Source organism: Bombina bombina, chromosome 2 (genome assembly GCF_027579735.1).
Source record: "Bombina bombina isolate aBomBom1 chromosome 2, aBomBom1.pri, whole genome shotgun sequence".
NCBI lineage: Eukaryota > Metazoa > Chordata > Amphibia > Anura > Bombinatoridae > Bombina > Bombina bombina.
This window is the reverse complement of record NC_069500.1, coordinates 922628299-922648966: the sequence shown is the minus strand read 5'-3', so window position 1 is coordinate 922648966 and position 20668 is coordinate 922628299. Positions and strand designations below refer to the sequence as shown.

The window sequence follows — 20668 nt, the reverse complement described above, 5'->3', positions numbered from 1 at the left end:
GTTCAGCGATGTCCAATGAGTACAACAATACCCCCTATGTACAGGTTTTATGTGGTTTCAGGAAGTTACAACGCCCAATATAGGGTCTGCCAATTTGCATGGAAATTGGGCACATTGATTTTATGGACCTTTGTTGCCTTTGAGACAGTATGGCAGCGCAGGAATGAAAATTACCCCACCATGGCATACCATTTGCAAAAGTAGACAACCAAGGGTATTGAAAAAGGACTATGTTTAGTCTTTTTTTTGTAGCCACTTAGTCACAAAACATGGTCAAATTTAGTGGTCATATTTTTTTATCTGTGTTCAGTGATCTCCCATGAGTGCAACAATACCCCCTATGCACAGGTTTTATGTGGTTTTATGAAGTTACAGGGCCCAATATAGGGTCTGCATAGAAATTTGGCACATTGATTTTCTGGACCTATGTTGCCTTTGAGACAGTATGGCAGCCCAGGAATGAAAATTACCCCCCTCATGACATACCATTTGCAAAAGTGGATAACTCAGGATATTCTAAAAGGAGTATTTTAGTTGTTTTGTATAACTTATAATGGCCTTAGAGTGGATGGGCTTAACATATAAAGGGACAGGACAAGGTCAGGGGATTTATGAAGTTAGGAATACAGAATAATAAAATAAAATAAATTAGGAACACATACAGATTGCTTTCAAATTAAAAGTTTAACTCTGTGTGATATATTCGAAAGCAATCAGTGATACAGAGGCCAGGTTGAGAGGGGCAGTCAGGGCAATGGTAACTAGAATCCCTCCTCCCTCCTTTTTTATAGCAGACTCTGCATCTTTTCTGGGGTGTTAATTTGCAGGCAGTGGGGGGGATCCTAGTGGGAAAATGCCTGCCACAGAGTCGCTCAACATTTTCAGATTGAACAGTGGGAGGATTAGGGGTCTGGTTAAACAAAATATCAGATGTTACATTTAACACAAATTCCAAAAAAGTATAAGTTTTCCCTGTGCCTGTTTTTTTGTACAGCACATATGCATTATATACTGCGATCTGCATAATATAAAAGGCTACTTTTTTGTACCAAGTTCTAGTTTTTCTTTGAATTAGATATGGCTGCAGGCACCGGTCAGCTAAATCTACCCCCCCCCCCCCATGTTTTTGTTGTACTCCACAATGCACTTTGGCTTTAGGATCTGTGCAGATCTTCCCTTCAGACACTGGCACTGTAGCTTCATCGTGCATTGTGGAGAGCATGTACTCATCTTTTTTATCAGTGTACCGAAGGGCCAGTAGCTCATTGTGGCGTAAAGCTGACGTTGTGCCCCTACTTTTTTTTCCATATGTCAGCTTCTGGGGGAAACCTGTGCGATTTTTTCTTGTTGTGCCACAGGCCACGGTTTCAAAATAAGATAAAAAATTTAATAGCTCTGTGCTGGTGTAAAAATTATCGAGCCACAAATGGTACCCTTTATTTAGCAGGGGTAGTAGGAGATCCCACACAATTTTCCCACTTGTGCCAACAGAATCTGGGCAGCCAGGTGGATCCAAGTGGCTATCCTTTCCCTGGTAGATGCGAAATGCCCAGGTATACCCAGTACTGCATTCACAGAGCTTATAAAATTTTACCCCATAGCGGGACCTCTTGGATGGTATATATTGCTTGAAAAGCAATCTCCCCTTAAATTTCATGAGGGACTCATCAATGCAAATGTCCTGCTCAGGTATGTAAACTTCTTTAAATTTTTGGGACAGGTGGCTTATCAGGGGCCTTAGTTTATATAACCTGTCATGCAGGGGGTCATTTTTGGGGGGGCACTTGGTATTATCATTAAAATGGAGAAACCAGCAGCAATTGTTCATATCTGTCCCTCTTCATAACCCCTGGAAAAAGAGGGGTAGCCAGGATGGGGTTCTGGCTCCAGTATGAACGAATGCTGGGTTTCTTCACAATCCCCATTATTAATGTCAGGGCCCAAAACTTTTTAATCTCTGGTATGTCAGTGGGGTGCCAGCTATTTTTTCTGACATACAGAGATTGGGGATTTTTGGACAGATACTGGCTGGCATATAAATTTGTTTGAGCAACTATATGCTCAAACATGGTATCTGTCAGAATCAGGGACATATAGTTTATTGGCTCACATACTGGAACATCACTTGTGATGCCAGGAGTCTCACTACATTCTGGCATTTCTGGGGCAGTGAAATTTGGGGGTATCCAATTTTGGTCATTTGTGCGACGCCTCCTTTTAGGTGGCGGGCAGGGAGCACCAGCATCAGATGTATCACTCAGGGGCTCTATATCTGATGCCGTAAGGGTTGCGCTGTCAGACAGAGCAGAGAGGGTTTCACTCCCTGAATCTGCGGCAAGAATGGCATAAGCCTCTTCTGCTGAATAGCGTGCCATAAGGGATTTTTTTCAGTACAAATTACCACTTCACCACCACCAATTCCCACTTCACCTTCCCCAAAATCCCACTAAACCACCCCAATTACCACCTCCCAATTACCATCCACCTATTCCCACCCACCCTATTCCCTCAGATTTTTTTTTTTTTTTTAAAAATATGAGTTTTTCTTTATATATATATTTTTTTTTTTTTTTTTTTTTTATAAACTAAAAAAAAAATAGGAACTGGGAAGGGAAGTGATTGGGAACAGCAGGGAAGGGGTTAATAATAACTAAAGATCCCCACAAATAAACTTTTGGGCACTGATCAAAGCCCTGACAGGCTGATCACTGTAATATTAGGCTGATCACAGTAGCAGCTCAGTGATCAGCAGCAAAAACAATATATATATATATATATATATATATATATATATATATATATATATATATATATATATATATATATATTTGTAACCCCCACAAATAAACCCCCAAAGCTTTTGATCAACACTGATCAAAGCCCTAACTGGATAACCAAGTTATATTAGGCTGATCACAGTAGCAGCTCTGTGAGCAGCAGCAAAAAAAAAAAAATATATATATGGTATTTATTTTTTTTATATATATTTTCCCCTCTCTAGCACTACAAACACTAAACTGTCTTCCTCTCTCAGATCGCACTGAGAGCAGAGAGGAAGCGGATACACTTGTAACAGCCAATGATTCCACTCATTGGCTGCTACAGTGTTACAGGGGACAATCAATACACCCCCTCCATGCTGATTGGATCCTGGGGGAGTGCCAGAGGTGCTAGGCACATCCCCCAACCGGATCCACAACAAACAAAATATCGGAGGGGGCACAGGAGCTGAAAACCGTTATGCCGTTCTATTCCGTCATAACGGCTCTAAAGCCCAGTGTAATTATGACGGAATGGAACGGCATAACGGCGTTAAAAGGTTAAAGAAACACTCAAGTTAAAATAAACTTTTATGATTCAGTTAGAACATGCAGTTTAAGACGCTTTCCAATTTACTTCCATTATCAAATCTTGCACACTCTTTTTTTATATACAAACTTTCTGGGGAACAAGAACCTACTGAGCATGTGCACAAGCTCACAGAGTATATGTATACAATTCTGTGATTGGCTGATGTCTGTCACATGATACAGGGGGCCGGAATTGGGGAGAAAAAATAAATTTGTCAGAAAAAAAGCTACGGCTTATTTGAAATTCAGAGTAGGGGGCCTATCTATCAAGCTCCGAATGGAGCTTGATGCCCCTACAGGCTCGCCAGAAACAGCAGTTATGAAGCAGCGTTCACAAAGACCTCTGCTCCATAACCTGTCCGCCTGCTCTGAGCAGGCGGAGAGACATCGCCGGAAATCAACCAGATCGAGTATGATCGGGTTGATTGACACCCCCTGCTGGCGGCCCAATGGCCGCGATTCTGCAGGGGGCGGCGTTGCACCAGCAGCTCTTGTGAGCTGCTGGTGCAATGCTGAATATGGAGAGCGTATTGCTCGCCATATTCAGCGAGGTCTGGCGGACCTGATCCGCACTGTCGGATCAAGTCCGCCAGACTTTCTTAAATAGGGGCCTATGTGTTAAATCATTGTCTTTTTATTATGCACTTGTTAATTATGCAATTCTACTTCATCGAGTGGTACTTTAACATGTCTCTTTAAGAATTACGAATAGACCCCAGTGTCTGTGCATAAAGAAGTGAATTATGGGAAGTGGACTAAGCATTCAGTGCAATAAATTATAATGCACAATATAAAAGTTTCCTTTTAAGTTCAATAGACCAAAAGCTGGTGTGTATAGCACTGGGCTATTGCCTAACCAGTACATTTGGAAATTGTCTAGTTGGAAAAGAAAGACAAAGAACCTATAGTTCCTTATTAAGTGCTATGCTGAGACCACATTGTTATCCGTGCCTTGTAATCTCTGCTTAATAATTAAAGAATGATAACGAAAGAGCTAAGGTTAGTTGGCCCTCAAGATAGTTTAGGGAGGGAGCGAGAAAGAGGGAGAGTGAGAGAACAAACTTCAGAATGATAGATGCTGACAGATATGGAAAACAAGCTTAGTTTAATAATTCAGTAAGCTAGAAGATATTTTTCTCCTGTGAAACAAATGTTTCTTTCCTGGAAGCTAGTACAGAAACACATGCTAACCAAAAGTACATGGATCACAATTAAAATAAAAAAAAAACCCTGCTTAAACGGATATAATACAGTCTGTTTCACTATTGTAGTTAAAAAAACACTAAGCAGCGTGTCACACAAATATTATACAAATAATGGTTAAATAAATCGGTGCAATATGCATTATTCATCATTTTAAAAGAATTTTAACATTTATTTCATTTTGTGCAGTGTCCGTTACTTCCGGTCCTAGACCCACAAGGAGGGGGATGTGGTCTTTAGAGAAAGACAAGTGGTTGCTAGCTGACACTACAATAGCTTCAGTCAGTCTCTTGCCCATGCTCAGTAGGAGATTTTTGCTTCAGAATTCATTTGAGAGTAGCACGTATAGTGAAATGAAACCCAAATTCTTTCTTTCATCATTCAGCTCGATCATACATTTATAAACAACTTATTTCTATTATCAAATTTGCTTCATTATTTTGGTATCCTATGCTGAATTAACAGCAATGCACTGCTGGGAGCTAGCTGAACACATTGTGTGAGCCAATGACAAGAGGCATATATGTTCTGCCACCAACCAGCACCTACTTCATAGTAGTGCATAACTGCTCCTAAACCTACCTTGGTATGCTTTTCAACAAAGGATACCAAGATAATGAAGCAAATTAGAAAACAGGCGTAAATTAGAAAGGTGTTTATAAAAGTATGCTCTATCTGAATAATGAAAGAAAAAAATGGGTTTCATGTCCCTTTATTAATTTAAAGTGACATTTTACCCAAACTGTTCCTTTAGGCATATTATTATTATTATTTATTTGTATAGCGCTGCACACTTTTGTTGCATATCAAATAGTTAGTTTTTAGAATTATAAAATGAATTTCTAAGAGCATGTCATTTTTTTTTAACTTTTCATATTGGAACTCTATGTATTTAACCTCTGCAAAGGGGTTAAACAAATAGTTCCACTTGGAAGGCACAAGCACTGCAGCTCCCGAAATGAACACAAATGGTGATTGGCTGGGTTGTGCAACTGCTACTGCTAATTGGCTGGCTTCTTTGTGGCTCTGGAACATGGCTTTATGTATGTGTTTAACCACTTTGAGGAAGTTAAATTCATAGAGTTCCAGGGCGAGTAGTGCAAAAAATATATTTTATCATGCAAAAAATGTTTTCACATGTTTAAGTGCTTATTGCTCATATGCATAAAGGAACAGTTCTAATGAATCAGAGCATTCCATTTTTGCAGAACTAATTTTTGCAGTAGTAAGTTGTTTGCAATCAAAATTACATTTGCTGGCAATGCATGTTTGTGCACAACTACTCCTGCAGTTTAAAAAACTTTCTTTTAGAAGAAATAAAAACTGTATACAACATCCTAATACAGGCATACCTCGTTTTATTGCGCTTCGCAGATATTGCTCTTTTTACAAACTGAAGGTTTGTGGCAACCCTGTGTCGAGCAACTCTATTGGCGCCATTTTTCTGACATATATACACATATAAACACATATATACACATACAAACACATACAAACACATATATACACATATAAACACATATATACACATATAAACACATAAAAACACATATATACACACATATAAACACATAAAAACACATATATAAACATATAATGCATAAATACAGATGAATACACATATAAACACATAAATACAGATGAATACACATATAAACACATAAATACAGAAGAATACACATATATACACACTTATATATACACATCACCAGACAAAAGATTATGACTCACTGAAGGCTCAGATGATGGTTAGCATTTTTTAGCGATAAAGTATTTTTTTTAATTAAAGGGACATGAAACCCCAAAAAATGCTTCCATGATTTAGGTACAACGTACAATTTTAAACAACCTTCCAGTTTACTTCAATTATCATATTTGCTTCATTCTCTTGTTATCATTTGTTGAAGGAACAGCTAGAACCTAGGTTCTTTGCTGCTCCTGAGCTTTCCTAGATAAACCTTTCAGCAAAGGATAATAAGAGAAGGAACAAATGAAATAATGAAATAAATTTTACTGTCCCTTTAAGGTCTGTATATTGTTTTTTTAGACATAATGCTGTTGCACACTTATAGTGTATTGTAAGCATAACTTTTATTTCTCTTGTTAAGTGTATTTAGTCCACGGGTCATCCATTATTTATGGGATATATTCCCTTCCCAACAGGAAGTTGCAAGAGGATCACCCAAGCAGAGCTGCTATATAGCTCCTCCCCTCACATGTCATATCCAGTCATTCTCTTGCAACCCTCAACTAGATAGGACGTTGTGAGAGAACTGTGGTGTTTTATACTTAGTTTATTTCTTCAATCAAAAGTTTGTTATTTTAAATGGCACCGGAGTGTGCTGTTTGTTCTCATGCAGTATTTGGAAGAAGAATCTGCCTGCGGTTTTCTATGATCTTAGCAGAAGTAACTAAGATCCACTGGCTGTTCTCGCACATTCTGAGGAGTGAGGTAACTTTCAGAAAGGGAATAGCGTGCAGGGTCTCCTGCAAATAAGGTATGTGCAGTAAATTATTTTTCTAAGGAATGGAATTGACTAAGAAAATACTGCTGATACCGATGTAATGTAAGTAAAGCCTTTAATACAGTGAAAGCGACTGGTATCAGGCTGATTAAAATATATACAGTAAAGTAATTTTCTAAGGAATGGAATTTGACTGAGAAAATGCTATTAATACTGAAGTGATGTTATAAGCCTTAAATGCAGTAGGAAGACTGGTATCAGGCTTATCAATAGAGATACATACTCCTTAAAAAAGGATGTTTAAAACGTTTTGCTGGCATGTTTAATCGTTTTGTGAGGTACATTGGTGATAAAACTTATTGGGGCATAAATTTTTTCCACATGGCTGACCGGTATTTCTGCATAGAAACAGTTAACTGAAACTCCCAATGTTGTAATATTTAGTAGGAGGGGCCTATTTTAGCGCTTTTTTGACGCAGTAAAAATTCAGGCTCAGTCTTCCTGCTTCTTCCTGCATGACCCAGGTCGTCTCCAGAGAGCTTAGGGGACTTCAAAAGTCATTTTGAGGGAGGTAATCAGTCACAGCAGACCTGTGACAGTGGTTTTGACTGTGTTAAAAAACGTTTTTTTCTTTATTACTTATCCGTTTTGGGTATTAAAGGGTTAATCATCCATTTGCAAGTGGGTGCAATGCTCTGCTAACTTAATACATTTACTGTGAAAATTTGATTGCTATAACTGATTTGGTTCATTGTTATTTCAACTGTGACAGTTTTTTTGTGCTACTTAAAGGCACAGTAGCGTTTTTCTTTATTGCTTGTAAAATTATTTACAGTGTTTTCCAAGTCTGCTAGTTTTATTGCTAGTCTGTTTAAACATGTCTGACACAGATGAATCTGTTTGTTCACTATGTTTGAAGGCCAGTGTGGAGCCCCATAGAAATATGTGTACTAAATGTATTGATTTCACTTTAAATAATAAAGGTCAGTCTTTATCTATAAAGGAATTATCACCAGACAACGAGGGGGAAGTTATGCCGACTAACTCTCCTCACGTGTCAGTACCTTCGCCTCCCGCTCAGGAGGCGCGTGATATTGTGGCGCCAAGTGCATCAGGGACGCCCATACAAATCACTTTACAAGACATGGCTACTATTATGAATAATACCCTGACAGAAGTATTATCTAAATTGTCAGAATTAAGAGGCAAGCGCGATTGCTCTGGGGTAAGAATATAGCGCGCTGGTGCTATAAGAGCCATGTCCGATACTGCGTCACAGTTTGCAGAACATGAGGACGGAGAGCTTCATTCTGTAGGTGACGGATCTGATCCAGGGAAACCGGATTCAGAGATCTCTAATTTTAAATTTAAGCTTGAGAACCTCCGTGTATTGCTAGGGGAGGTTTTAGCGGCTCTGAATGACTGTAACACAGTTGCAATTCCAGAGAAATTATGTAGGCTGGATAGATACTATGCAGTACCGGTGTGTACTGACGTTTTTCCTATACCTAAAAGGCTTACAGAAATTATTAGCAAGGAGTGGGATAGACCTGGTGTGCCCTTTTCCCCACCTCCTATATTTAGGAAAATGTTTCCAATAGACGCCACTACACGGGACTTATGGCAGATGGTCCCTAAGGTGGAGGGAGCAGTTTCTACTTTAGCTAAGCGTACCACTATAGTTGTGCTTTTTCGGATCCAATGGATAAAAAATTGGAAGGTTACCTTAAGAAAATGTTTGTTCAACAAGGTTTTATCTTACAGCCCCTTGCATGCATGGCGCCTGTCACTGCTGCTGCGGCATTCTGGTTTGAGTCTCTAGAAGAGGCCATTCACTCAGCTCCATTGGATGAAATTATGGACAAGCTTAAAGCACTTAAGCTAGCTAATGCATTTGTTTCTGATGCCATTGTACATTTAACTAAACTAACGGCTAAGAACTCCTGATTTGCCATCCAGGCGCGCAGAGCGTTATGGCTTAAATCCTGGTCAGCTGATGTGACTTCTAAATCTAAACTGCTTAATATTCCTTTCAAGGGGCAAACATTATTCGGACCCGGCTTGAAAGAAATTATCGCTGACATTACTGGAGGTAAGGGTCATACTCTTCCTCAGGACAGGGCCAAATCAAAGGCCAAACAGTCTAATTTTCGTGCCTTTCGAAACTTCAAGGCAGGAGCAACGTCAACTTCCTCCGCCCCAAAACAGGAAGGAACCGTTGCTCGTTTCAGACAGGCCTGGAAAACTAACCAGTCCTGGAACAAGGGCAAGCAGGCCAGAAAACCTGCTACTGCCCCTAAGACAGCATGAAGGGATGGCCCCCTGTCCGGAAACGGATCTAGTGGGGGGCAGACTTTCTCTCTTCGCCCAGGCGTGGGCAAGAGATGTCCAGGATCCCTGGGCGTTGGAGATCATATCTCAGGGATATCTTCTGGACTTCAAGGCTTCTCCTCCTCAAGGGAGATTTCATCTTTCAAGGTTATCAGAAAACCAGATAAAGAAAGAGGCATTCCTACGCTGCGTACAAGACCTCCTAGTAATGGGGGTGATCCACCCAGTTCCGCGGACGGAACAAGGACAGGGATTTTATTCAAATCTGTTTGTGGTTCCCAAGAAAGAGGGTACCTTCAGACCAATTTTGGACCTAAAGATCTTAAACAAATTCCTAAGAGTTCCATCATTCAAAATGGAAACTATTCGGACCATCCTACCCATGATCCAAGAGGGTCAGTACATGACCACAGTGGACTTAAAGGATGCCTACCTTCACATACCGATTCACAAAGATCATCATCGGTTCCTAAGATTTGCCTTTCTAGACAGGCATTACCAATTTGTAGCTCTCCCCTTCGGGTTGGCTACGGCCCTGAGAATCTTTACAAAGGTTCTGGGCTCACTTCTGGCGGTTCTAAGACCGAGAGGCATAGCGGTAGCTCCGTATCTAGACGACATCCTGATACAGGCGTCAAGCTTTCAAATTGCCAAGTCTCATACAGAGATAGTTCTAGCATTTCTGAGGTCGCATGGGTGGAAGGTGAACGTGGAAAAGAGTTCTCTATCACCTCTCACAAGAGTCTCCTTCCTAGGGACTCTGATAGATTCTGTAGAAATGAAAATTTACCTGACGGAGGCCAGGTTATCAAAACTTCTAAATGCTTGCCGTGTCCTTCATTCCATTCCACGCCCGTCAGTGGCTCAGTGCATGGAAGTAATCGGCTTAATGGTAGCGGCAATGGACATAGTGCCATTTGCGCGCCTGCATCTCAGACCGCTGCAATTGTGCATGCTAGGTCAGTGGAATGGGGATTACTCAGATTTGTCCCCCCTACTGAATCTGGATCAAGAGACCAGAGATTCTCTTCTCTGGTGGCTATCTCGGGTCCATCTGTCCAAGGGTATGACCTTTCGCAGGCCAGATTGGACGATTGTAACAACAGATGCCAGCCTTCTAGGCTGGGGCGCAGTCTGGAATTCCCTGAAGGCTCAGGGATCGTGGACTCAGGAGGAGAAACTCCTCCCAATAAATATTCTGGAGTTAAGAGCAATATTCAATGCTCTTCTAGCTTGGCCTCAGTTAGCAACACTGAGGTTCATCAGATTTCAGTCGGACAACATCACGACTGTGGCTTATATCAACCATCAAGGGGGAACCAGGAGCTCCCTAGCGATGTTAGAAGTCTCAAAGATAATTCGCTGGGCAGAGTCTCACTCTTGCCACTTGTCAGCGATCCACATCCCAGGCGTGGAGAACTGGGAGGCGGACTTTCTAAGTCGTCAGACTTTTCATCCGGGGGAGTGGGAACTCCATCCGGAGGTGTTTGCTCAACTGGTCCATCGTTGGGGCAAACCAGAACTGGATCTCATGGCGTCTCGCCAGAACGCCAAACTTCCTCGTTACGGATCCAGGTCCAGGGACCCGGGAGCAACGCTGATAGATGCTCTAGCAGCTCCTTGGTTCTTCAACACAGCTTATGTGTTTCCACCGTTTCCTCTGCTACCTCGACTTATTGCCAAGATCAAACAGGAGAGAGCATCAGTGATTCTGATAGCGCCTGCGTGGCCACGCAGGACCTGGTATGCAGACCTAGTGGACATGTCGTCCTGTCCACCATGGACTCTACCTTTGAGGCAAGACCTTCTAATACAAGGTCCTTTCAATCATCCAAATCTAGTTTCTCTGAGGCTGACTGCATGGAGATTGAACGCTTGATCCTATCAAAGCGTGGCTTCTCCGAGTCAGTTATTGATACCTTAATACAGGCACGAAAGCCTGTTACCAGGAAAATCTACCATAAGATATGGCGTAAATACCTGTATTGGTGCGAATCCAAGAGTTACTCATGGAGTAAGGTTAGGATTCCTAGGATATTGTCCTTTCTCCAAGAAGGTTTGGAAAAGGGCTTATCAGCTAGTTCGTTAAAGGGACAGATTTCTGCTCTGTCTATTCTTTTGCACAAGCGTCTGGCAGAAGTTCCAGACGTCCAGGCTTTTTGTCAGGCTTTGGCTAGGATTAAGCCTGTGTTTAAAACTGTTGCTCCTCCGTGGAGCTTAAACTTGGTTCTTAAAGTTCTTCAAGGAGTTCCGTTTGAACCCCTTCATTCCATTGATATTAAACTTTTATCTTGGAAAGTTCTGTTTTTGATTGCTATTTCCTCGGCTTGAAGAGTCTCGGAGTTATCTGCCTTACATTGTGATTCTCCTTATCTGATTTTCCATTCAGACAAGGTAGTTCTGCGTACTAAACCTGGGTTTTTACCTAAGGTAGTTTCTAACAGGAATATCAATCAGGAGATTGTTGTTCCATCATTATGTCCTAATCCTTCTTCAAAGAAGGAACGACTTTTGCATAATCTGGACGTAGTCCGTGCCCTGAAATTCTATTTACAGGCAACTAAAGATTTTCGTCAAACTTCTTCCCTGTTTGTCGTTTACTCTGGACAGAGGAGAGGTCAAAAAGCTTCGGCAACCTCTCTCTCCTTTTGGCTTCGTAGCATAATACGTTTAGCCTATGAGACTGCTGGACAGCAGCCCCCTGAAAGAATTACAGCTCATTCCACTAGAGCTGTGGCTTCCACCTGGGCCTTTAAGAATGAGGCCTCTGTTGAACAGATTTGCAAGGCTGCGACTTGGTCTTCGCTTCACACCTTTTCAAAATTTTATAAATTTGACACTTTTGCTTCTTCGGAGGCTGTTTTTGGGAGAAAGGTTCTACAGGCAGTGGTTCCTTCCATTTAAGTTCCTGCCTTGTCCCTCCCATCATCCGTGTACTTTAGCTTTGGTATTGGTATCCCATAAGTAATGGATGACCCGTGGACTGAATACACTTAACAAGAGAAAACATAATTTATGCTTACCTGATAAATTTATTTCTCTTGTAGTGTATTCAGTCCACGGCCCGCCCTGTCTTTTTTAAGGCAGATCTAAATTTTAATTAATACTCCAGTCACCACTGCACCCTATGGTTTCTCCTTTCTCGTCTTGTTTCGGTCGAATGACTGGATATGACATGTGAGGGGAGGAGCTATATAGCAGCTCTGCTTGGGTGATCCTCTTGCAACTTCCTGTTGGGAAGGGAATATATCCCATAAGTAATGGATGACCCGTGGACTGAATACACTACAAGAGAAATAAATTTATCAGGTAAGCATAAATTATGTTTTACAGTGGGGGAAAAAAATAGTGTTACTCACTTTATTGCTATATTCGCTTTATTGCGGTAGTGTGGAACAGAACTCGCAAAATCTCCGAGGTTCGCCTGTAATTTAAATTATTTTGTATGTCAAGTAAGGGGCATATTGTTCCTATTTTTATGCACGCTTCTTAAAACATATGTGAACAAAAAAAGGAACAAAGGTAAATAAACAAAAGTGTCTACAGCTTCACTTGTTGGTTGCCATGGTCAGATTTCTCATTAGGCAACACAGCCTATGGGCCACTGTTCTCTGCACACTTGGTTTTCCAGAGCAGTCAATTTGTACCAAGGCACTGATGAACCGTACTGAGGAACTAGATTTTTTTCCACAGTGAAATATTTATAGACTGACAATATTAATGACATTGGGCTACAAGTTTAAAGTAAATGCGTTTGCTCAAGTGCAAACTAAATTAGCGTGTGATGGGTTTGCGCAAGTGAAGACCTAGGGTCTGAATTATCAAGGGCCGAATTGCCCTGAATACCGCTGTTTAGGCTCGCCGGAAACAGGAGTTAAGAAGCAGCGGTCTTAAGACCGCTGCTCCTTAACTCGTCCACCACCTCAGATCGGGTTGATTGACACCCCCTGCTAGCGGCCGATTGCCCGCAAATCTGCAGGGGGCGGCATTGCACAAGCAGTTCTGGTGTGTATATATATATATATATATATATATAATAAAAAAACAACTGCCCTAGGTGGGAGTGGGATGTTAGAGAAAAAAACGGCACTAAAAAGTGCCTTTACATTGTGGTCTATGGGAACTGTGTGTTGTATGCTTATATACATATATATTTATGTGTTAATATGTGTATATACACATATTAACACATAAATATATATGTACTAGTCCTAAAGCCCGTTCACACGGGCCGTGTTGTGTTATATTTAATTTAAATTCTCTCTCTCTCTCTCTCTCCTCGCGCTGCTTTGTTTCACCCCTGCGCGTGCGATCAGCTGTGCTGCCCGGTCCTCGCGCTGCTGTCGGGTGGGTGCGCGTGCGATCAGCTGCAAGTGTTTGTCTGAACTGCGCATGACGGCTTCAGACAAACTCTTGTCTTTTATAATATAGGATATAGTCATATACATATATATTTAAAAATATGCTGCAATAGCTGCGCTATTTACCTCTTCGCTGTGAGAGGTTCTGATGCCGTCCCATTGGAGCCTATGGAAGTGTGCTCTCGTGAGCGGAATGCGAACACAAGCTGACATTCGCATTGTGCTTTACTTCTAATACTAGTGCACATTATCTTAAGTATAAATATATATTTAAAAATAATAATTGTGTATACATGCATATATATATATATATATATATATAAATATATTTTTAAAATGAAAAGAACATTGAAATGTTAAATACTCCTAACTACCTTCTGCTTTAGCGCTGTAGGTCTAACACAATGTCGGGATAGCGCGTGAGAGATAAGTGTTATGATTTTTTGTTTGTTTGTTTTTTTTAAAGCTTGCTGCATTGAAGTATTTGGAGAAGTAGACACGGTCGCAATATCCAAGGTCCTGAAGTTAGCTCGCATTAGGTTTTGCTTGTGTACAAACAATTTACTTTCAACTTGTAATACGCACGCTAAACTGCCTACGTTAAAAGTTTACTTCCAGCAGTGTTTGCGCGTGAACAAAAGCACTAAATAGTGCTCCACTTGTAATTTGTAATCTACTACATTATTGGGTACGATTAACCTATGCCTGTTAGCTTGAGTCATCTAGTTCTAACCCTGTTGCTGATAAAGTCTGTAACTGTAGACCAATAAAGCTGTTTTTATGTAGATGATGTAATATAATTGAAACTTTTTTTTTTATTTACAGTAAATAGTTCTCTGTTTAATGAGACTACTGAACTTCCATTTGATTTTCTGAGCACTACAACTGAAGACCCGGTAAGTGTTATAGCATGAATGATGTAACCTACAATTGTTAAACCACACTGTGGTTCTGTAGGACAGCATGTACATTTACAGTTTATTTTAGAGCTTTTCTGTAGACAAAGGGCCCCGTTTATGAAAATGTGAGCAGGCAAAGTTCCCAGACAGGAAACCTGTCTATTCTCATTCACAGTTATCCAGGCAGCATCTGCTAACAGAATTTATGACAGCGCAAGCAAATTCTTTTACAGGCCCCAAGCTCTTGTGCAGCACCAGGTGTTGTCAATCACTCCACATGGCTCTTACAACCTCTGCTTAGTAACTTGCTGTTACAGGCTCACATGAGCAAGCCTGCAACATATAAACTCAGCAGCGGCATTTGCAGGCTCATAACTGAAGCCCTCAGTGTTTCTTGACTATCACTAGACTATTATCTATCTATCATTTATCTATGGTCTGTCTGTCTGTTTATCTATCTATCTAATCTGTTAGATTATAAGATCTTTGGAGCAGGGCCCTCTACCTGTATTTGTTTAATTTAGTCTGTAGATATCTGTATTTCTTTTGTACCTAAAATCAGTTACATTGCGTAACCCTGATCATATACCTAGCGCTACAGAATTTGGTGGCACTTTACAAAGAAATTCTAATAATAATTTTAAAAAAAATTCTTTATTAGTTACACACATGGGGGCCAGTTTATCAAATGGCGGGCGGACATGATTCGCTGTAGCGAATCATGTCCGCCCGACATTGCTAAATGCCGACAGCATACACTGTCGGCATTTAACATTGCACAAGCATTTCTTGTGCAATGCTGCCCCCTGCACTTTTGCGGTCAGTCGGCCACTAGCAGGGGGTGTCAATCATCCCGAACCGTATCAGATCGGGATGATTGCAGTCCGCCACCAAAAAGGCGGACAAGTTAATGAGCAGCAGTCTTACAACCGCTGCTTCTTAACTTATGTTTCCGGCGAGCAAGAAACTTCCGGGGTAGATTGCAGCATCCGCTGCTTGATAAATCTACCCCATGGCCTTTATTAGTGTACAGTATGTATGAAACAAGCAACATTTTATCTTTTCTTTTAAAAACATCCCATAAAACTCAATAGCCATTGCATCCAGTGCAGAAGATAACATATTTGTATATTATTGATGTCAACTATACTCCATTAAAATGGTTTTGTCCAATAACACAATTACATTTAGTCATTGCAGCTGGATATTAAAGGGTACCCTTTTATATTTTATTATATAAGAGCTGTATTTTAACACAGTAAAAGTATTTTTGCCTATAAATCCTGTTTACATTGAAATTTAAAATAATACAGCAACGCCATTTGTGTACCTCCTGGAAATGTCCTATAACCATTAAAGACAATGCATAGCTTTATTGGTGTCAAAGGAAAAGCCTCTACAAAACAGATTAGCAAATAGGGGTTAATTCAGGTCAGGAACATGCATTTTTCAAAATTAGACATTTTCACAACAAGCTAAATTAAGATAAATTCCTATCTCATAAAACACACTGAACGTATTATTAAAGGGACATTATACACTTTAAGGTGGTAACATAAAATGATAAAACATGCATATATAAAAACTTTATAAAATATACTTTCGTTATTTATTTTGTCCCTTTTTTCTATAATTCCATTTTTAAATTCTGAGCTTCTCAGTTCCTGTTAGAAATGGAATTGCAGAACACTGTCATATTCCACACAGCCATTGGCTGCACACTCTAGTGACCTATTTATAACTGTCCCTAATTGGCTACAAAAGAGAAGGTGACCTAAGTTACAACATGGCAGCTCCCATTGTTTTAATAAATAATCCGAGAGCGCCAACTAGAGGCAGAGGAAAATTCTAACAGAAAATTAATAACAGTCAAACATTTATTTAAACATATAGTAAAAACATGGATCCATGTAGCATATACTGAAATCAAATACAGTTAAAAAATACAATAATCAATACAGTTAAAAAATAGTTAAAAAACAATGGTCAACAAATTTGTATCACCAATTACGGGGATAATAAAATAAGAGTCACAATAAATGATCTCTTAAGGAGAAAGAGAAAGTTCTGAAAAAAGTCCAAAGGAATAATTGTGCAATTCCCAGGTGTAAATGTCAAATCCAAAAAATCCAGTGAACAAAGGGAAGGTGATAAAAAATCCAATAAATAATCCAATAAAAAATGTTATACTCCAAGTGTATATATAAAAAAGTGTAATATGAACTGGGGATCCCCTAAAACTGTGTAAAAGGGTGTGAAAAAAATGTGTGCAAAAAATAAAAAAAAATGGGAAAAGGTAAAAAATATAAAAAAGTTATATGTGAAAAAAATTCAATATAAAGTCTTAATTAAATAAAATCCAAGTGAAACTGAGTTAATAAAATAGTGGTTACTAGTGAATGATCCTCCTTATGAATGTCTCCATATAGGTGATGGTAATAGACTTTTGTGTGCTAGATGACTTTGCTTTGTCTTTTCAATGTAAACTTCGATTATCCCTGTAATTTAAGAGAAAGGCCTTTTATAGAGGCCGAAACGCGTTGACAAATCTGGTGAGCATTATTTCATTATTTTTCATATGCTAAAACGTTATTGCACTATGTTGTTTTTTAAATTACAGGGATAATCGAAGTTTACATTGAAAAGACAAAGCAAAGTCATCTAGCACACAAAAGTCTATTACCATCACCTATATGGAGACATTCATAAGGAGGATCATTCACTAGTAACCACTATTTTATTAACTCAGTTTCACTTGGATTTTATTTAATTAAGACTTTATATTGAATTTCTTCTGTTAAGTGTGATCAGTCCACGGGTCATCATTACTTGTGGGATATTAACTGCTCCCCTACAGGAAGTGCAAGAGGATTCACCCAGCAGAGTTGCTATATAGCTCCTCCCCTCTACGTCACCTCCAGTCATTCTCTTGCACCCAACGACTAGATAGGATGTGTGAGAGGACTATGGTGATATATTTAGTTTTTATATCTTCAATCAAAAGTTTGTTATTTTATAATAGCACCGGAGTGTGTTATTCCTTCTCTGGTAGAATTTGAAGAAGAATCTACCTGAGTTTTTCTATGATTTTAGCCGGAGTAGTTAAGATCATATTGCTGTTTCTCGGCCATCTGAGGAGAGGTAAACTTCAGACCAGGGGACAGCAGGCAGATTAATCTGCAAAGAGGTATGTAGCAGTTTATTATTTTCTGACATGGAATTGATGAGAAAATCCTGCCATACCGTTATAATGTAAACTCAGCCTTGAATGCAGTAGATGTAGCTGATATCAGGCTGTCATGTATGTATATTTTACACTTCAGTTTTCTGGGAAATGGTACTTCTCTGGCTTTTAAACTGTATACATAGACTTAACCTATTTTGCAGGGACTTGCAATAGGTTTTAAATGACAATTAATTATTGAGGTAAAACGTTTTTTTGCTGGCATGTAAAAATGTTTTTTTCTCTGAGGTACTGGGTGAAAAAATATTTTGGGCACTTTTATTCCACTTGGCAATAGTTTTGATTTAAATTAGAGCAGTTCACTGATCCCTCTCACTGTTATGTGTGTGGGGGAGGGGCCATTTTGGTGCTTTCACTACGCATCAGAAAAAACTCAGTCAGAGGTTCATTTTCTTCCTGCATGATCCGGTTCATCTCTACAGAGTTCAGGGATCTCAAAAGCCTTTTTTGAGGGAAGTAATCATTACAGCAGAGCTGTGCTGATGGTATTGACTGTGATATAAAAAACGTTTATTTGTGTATTTTTTTCTGCTGCCTGGGTTAGTTATCATTTGCTGAGGGGAACAATCCTTTGCTAAAACTGTATATTTTGACAAAGATTGATGCTATAACTTAATTATTTTATCTGTTATAATATTTTTCTGTGCTTCTTAAAGGCACAGTTCGTTTTCATATTATTTGTAAATTACTTTGAAAAGTATTTCCAAGTTGCTGTTTATTTGCTAGTGTGTTAAACATGTCTGATTCAGAGGAATATCTCTGTGCTATATGTGTTAATGCCAAAGTGGAGCCCAATAGAAATTTATGTACTAAATGTATTGATGCTACTTTAAAAAATAGTCAATCTGTACAAATTGAACATATTTCACCAAACAACGAGGGGAGAGTTATGCCGACTAACTCGCCTCACGTGTCAGTACCTGCATCTCCCGCTCAGGAGGTGCGTGATATTGTAGCGCCGAGTGCATCTGGGCGGCCATTACAAATCACATTACAAGATATGGCTACTGTTATGACTGAAGTTTTGGCTAAACTACCAGAACTAAGAGGTAAACGTGATCACTCTGGGATGAGAACAGAGTGCGCTGATAATGCAAGGGCCATGTCTGATACTGCGTCACAGTTTGCAGAACGTGAAGACGGAGAGCTTCATTCTGTGGGTGACGGTTCTGATCCAAATAAACTGGACTCAGACATTTCAAATTTTAAATTTAAGCTTGAGAACCTCCGTGTGTTACTAGGGGAGGTATTAGCGGCTCTGAATGATTGTAACACAGTTGCAATCCCAGAAAAAATGTGTAGGTTGGATAAATATTTTGCGGTACCGACGAGTACTGACGTTTTTCCTATACCTAAGAGACTTACTGACATTGTTACTAAGGAGTGGGATAGACCCGGTGTGCCTTTCTCACCCCCTCCTATATTCAGAAAAATGTTTCCAATAGACGCCGCCACACGGGACTTATGGCAAATGGTCCCTAAGGTGGAGGGAGCAGTTTCTACTTTAGCTAAGCGTACCACTATCCCAGTGGAGGATAGCTGTGCTTTTTCAGATCCAATGGATAAAAAATTAGAGGGTTACCTTAAGAAAATGTTTGTTCAACAAGGGTTTATATTGCAACCTCTTGCATGTATTGCGCCTGTCACGGCTGCAGCAGCATTTTGGTTTGAGTCTCTGGAAGAGACACTTCAATCATCCACACTAGATGACATCACACACAAACTTAAATTCCTTAAGTTAGCTAATTCATTTATTTCAGATGCCGTAGTACATTTAACTAAACTTGCGGCTAAAAATTCAGGATTTGCCATTCAGGCACGCAGAGCTCTGTGGCTAAAATCCTGGTCAGCTGATGTTACGTCTAAATCTAAATTGCTTAATATTCCTTTCAAAGGGCAGACCTTATTCGGGCCCGGCTTGAAAGAGATTATTGATGACATTACAGAAGGTAAAGGTCATGCCCTGCCTCAGGACAAGGCCAAAGCCAAGGCTAGACAGTCCAATTTTCATTCCTTTCGTAATTTCAAAGCAGGAGCAGCATCAACTTCCTCTGCACCAAAACAGGAAGGAGCTGTTGCTCGCTACAGACAAGGCTGGAAACCTAACCAGTCCTGGAACAGGGGCAAACAGGCCAGAAAACCTGCTGCTGCCCCTAAGACAGCATGAATTGAGGGCCCCCGATCCGGGACCGGATCTAATGGGGGGCAGACTTTCCCTCTTCGCCCAGGCTTGGGCAAGAGATGTTCAGGATCCCTGGGCGTTAGAGATCATATCTCAGGGATACCTTCTGCACTTCAAATCCTCTCCCCCAAGAGGGAGATTTCATCTGTCAAGGTTGTCAACAAACCTAACAAAGAAGGAAGCGTTTCTACGCTGCGTACAAGATCTTTTATTAATGGGAGTGATCCATCCAGTTCCGCGGTTGGAACAAGGACAAGGGTTTTACTCAAAACTGTTTGTAGTTCCCAAAAAAGAGGGAACCTTCAGGCCAATCTTGGATTTAAAGATCCTAAACAAATTCCTAAGATTTCCATCGTTCAAGATGGAAACTATTCGAACAATTTTGACCATGATCCAAGAGGGTCAGTACTTGACCACAGTGGATTTAAAGGATGCTTACCTTCACATACCGATTCACAGAAATCATTACCGGTATCTAAGGTTTGTCTTTTTTAGACAGGCATTACCAGTTTGTAGCTCTTCCATTCGGACTGGCTACGGCTCCAAGAATCTTCACAAAGGTTCTGGGCACTCTTCTGGCGGTACTAAGACCGCGAGGAATTTCAGTAACTCCGTACTTAGACGACATACTGA

The 20668-nt window shown here is 40.1% G+C and overlaps 1 protein-coding gene across 4 annotated transcripts in view; it reads left to right on the top strand.

Moving 5' to 3' along the window:
* SLC4A4 (solute carrier family 4 member 4) overlaps positions 1–20668 on the top strand; it is a 522314-nt gene that overhangs the window by 422233 nt on the left and 79413 nt on the right. For all 4 annotated transcript variants that reach the window (XM_053703335.1, XM_053703333.1, XM_053703336.1 and 1 more), the window contains one exon: positions 14536–14606. In XM_053703335.1, coding sequence (XP_053559310.1) covers positions 14536–14606 — 71 coding nt within the window. The remainder of the gene's footprint in view (positions 1–14535; positions 14607–20668) is intronic.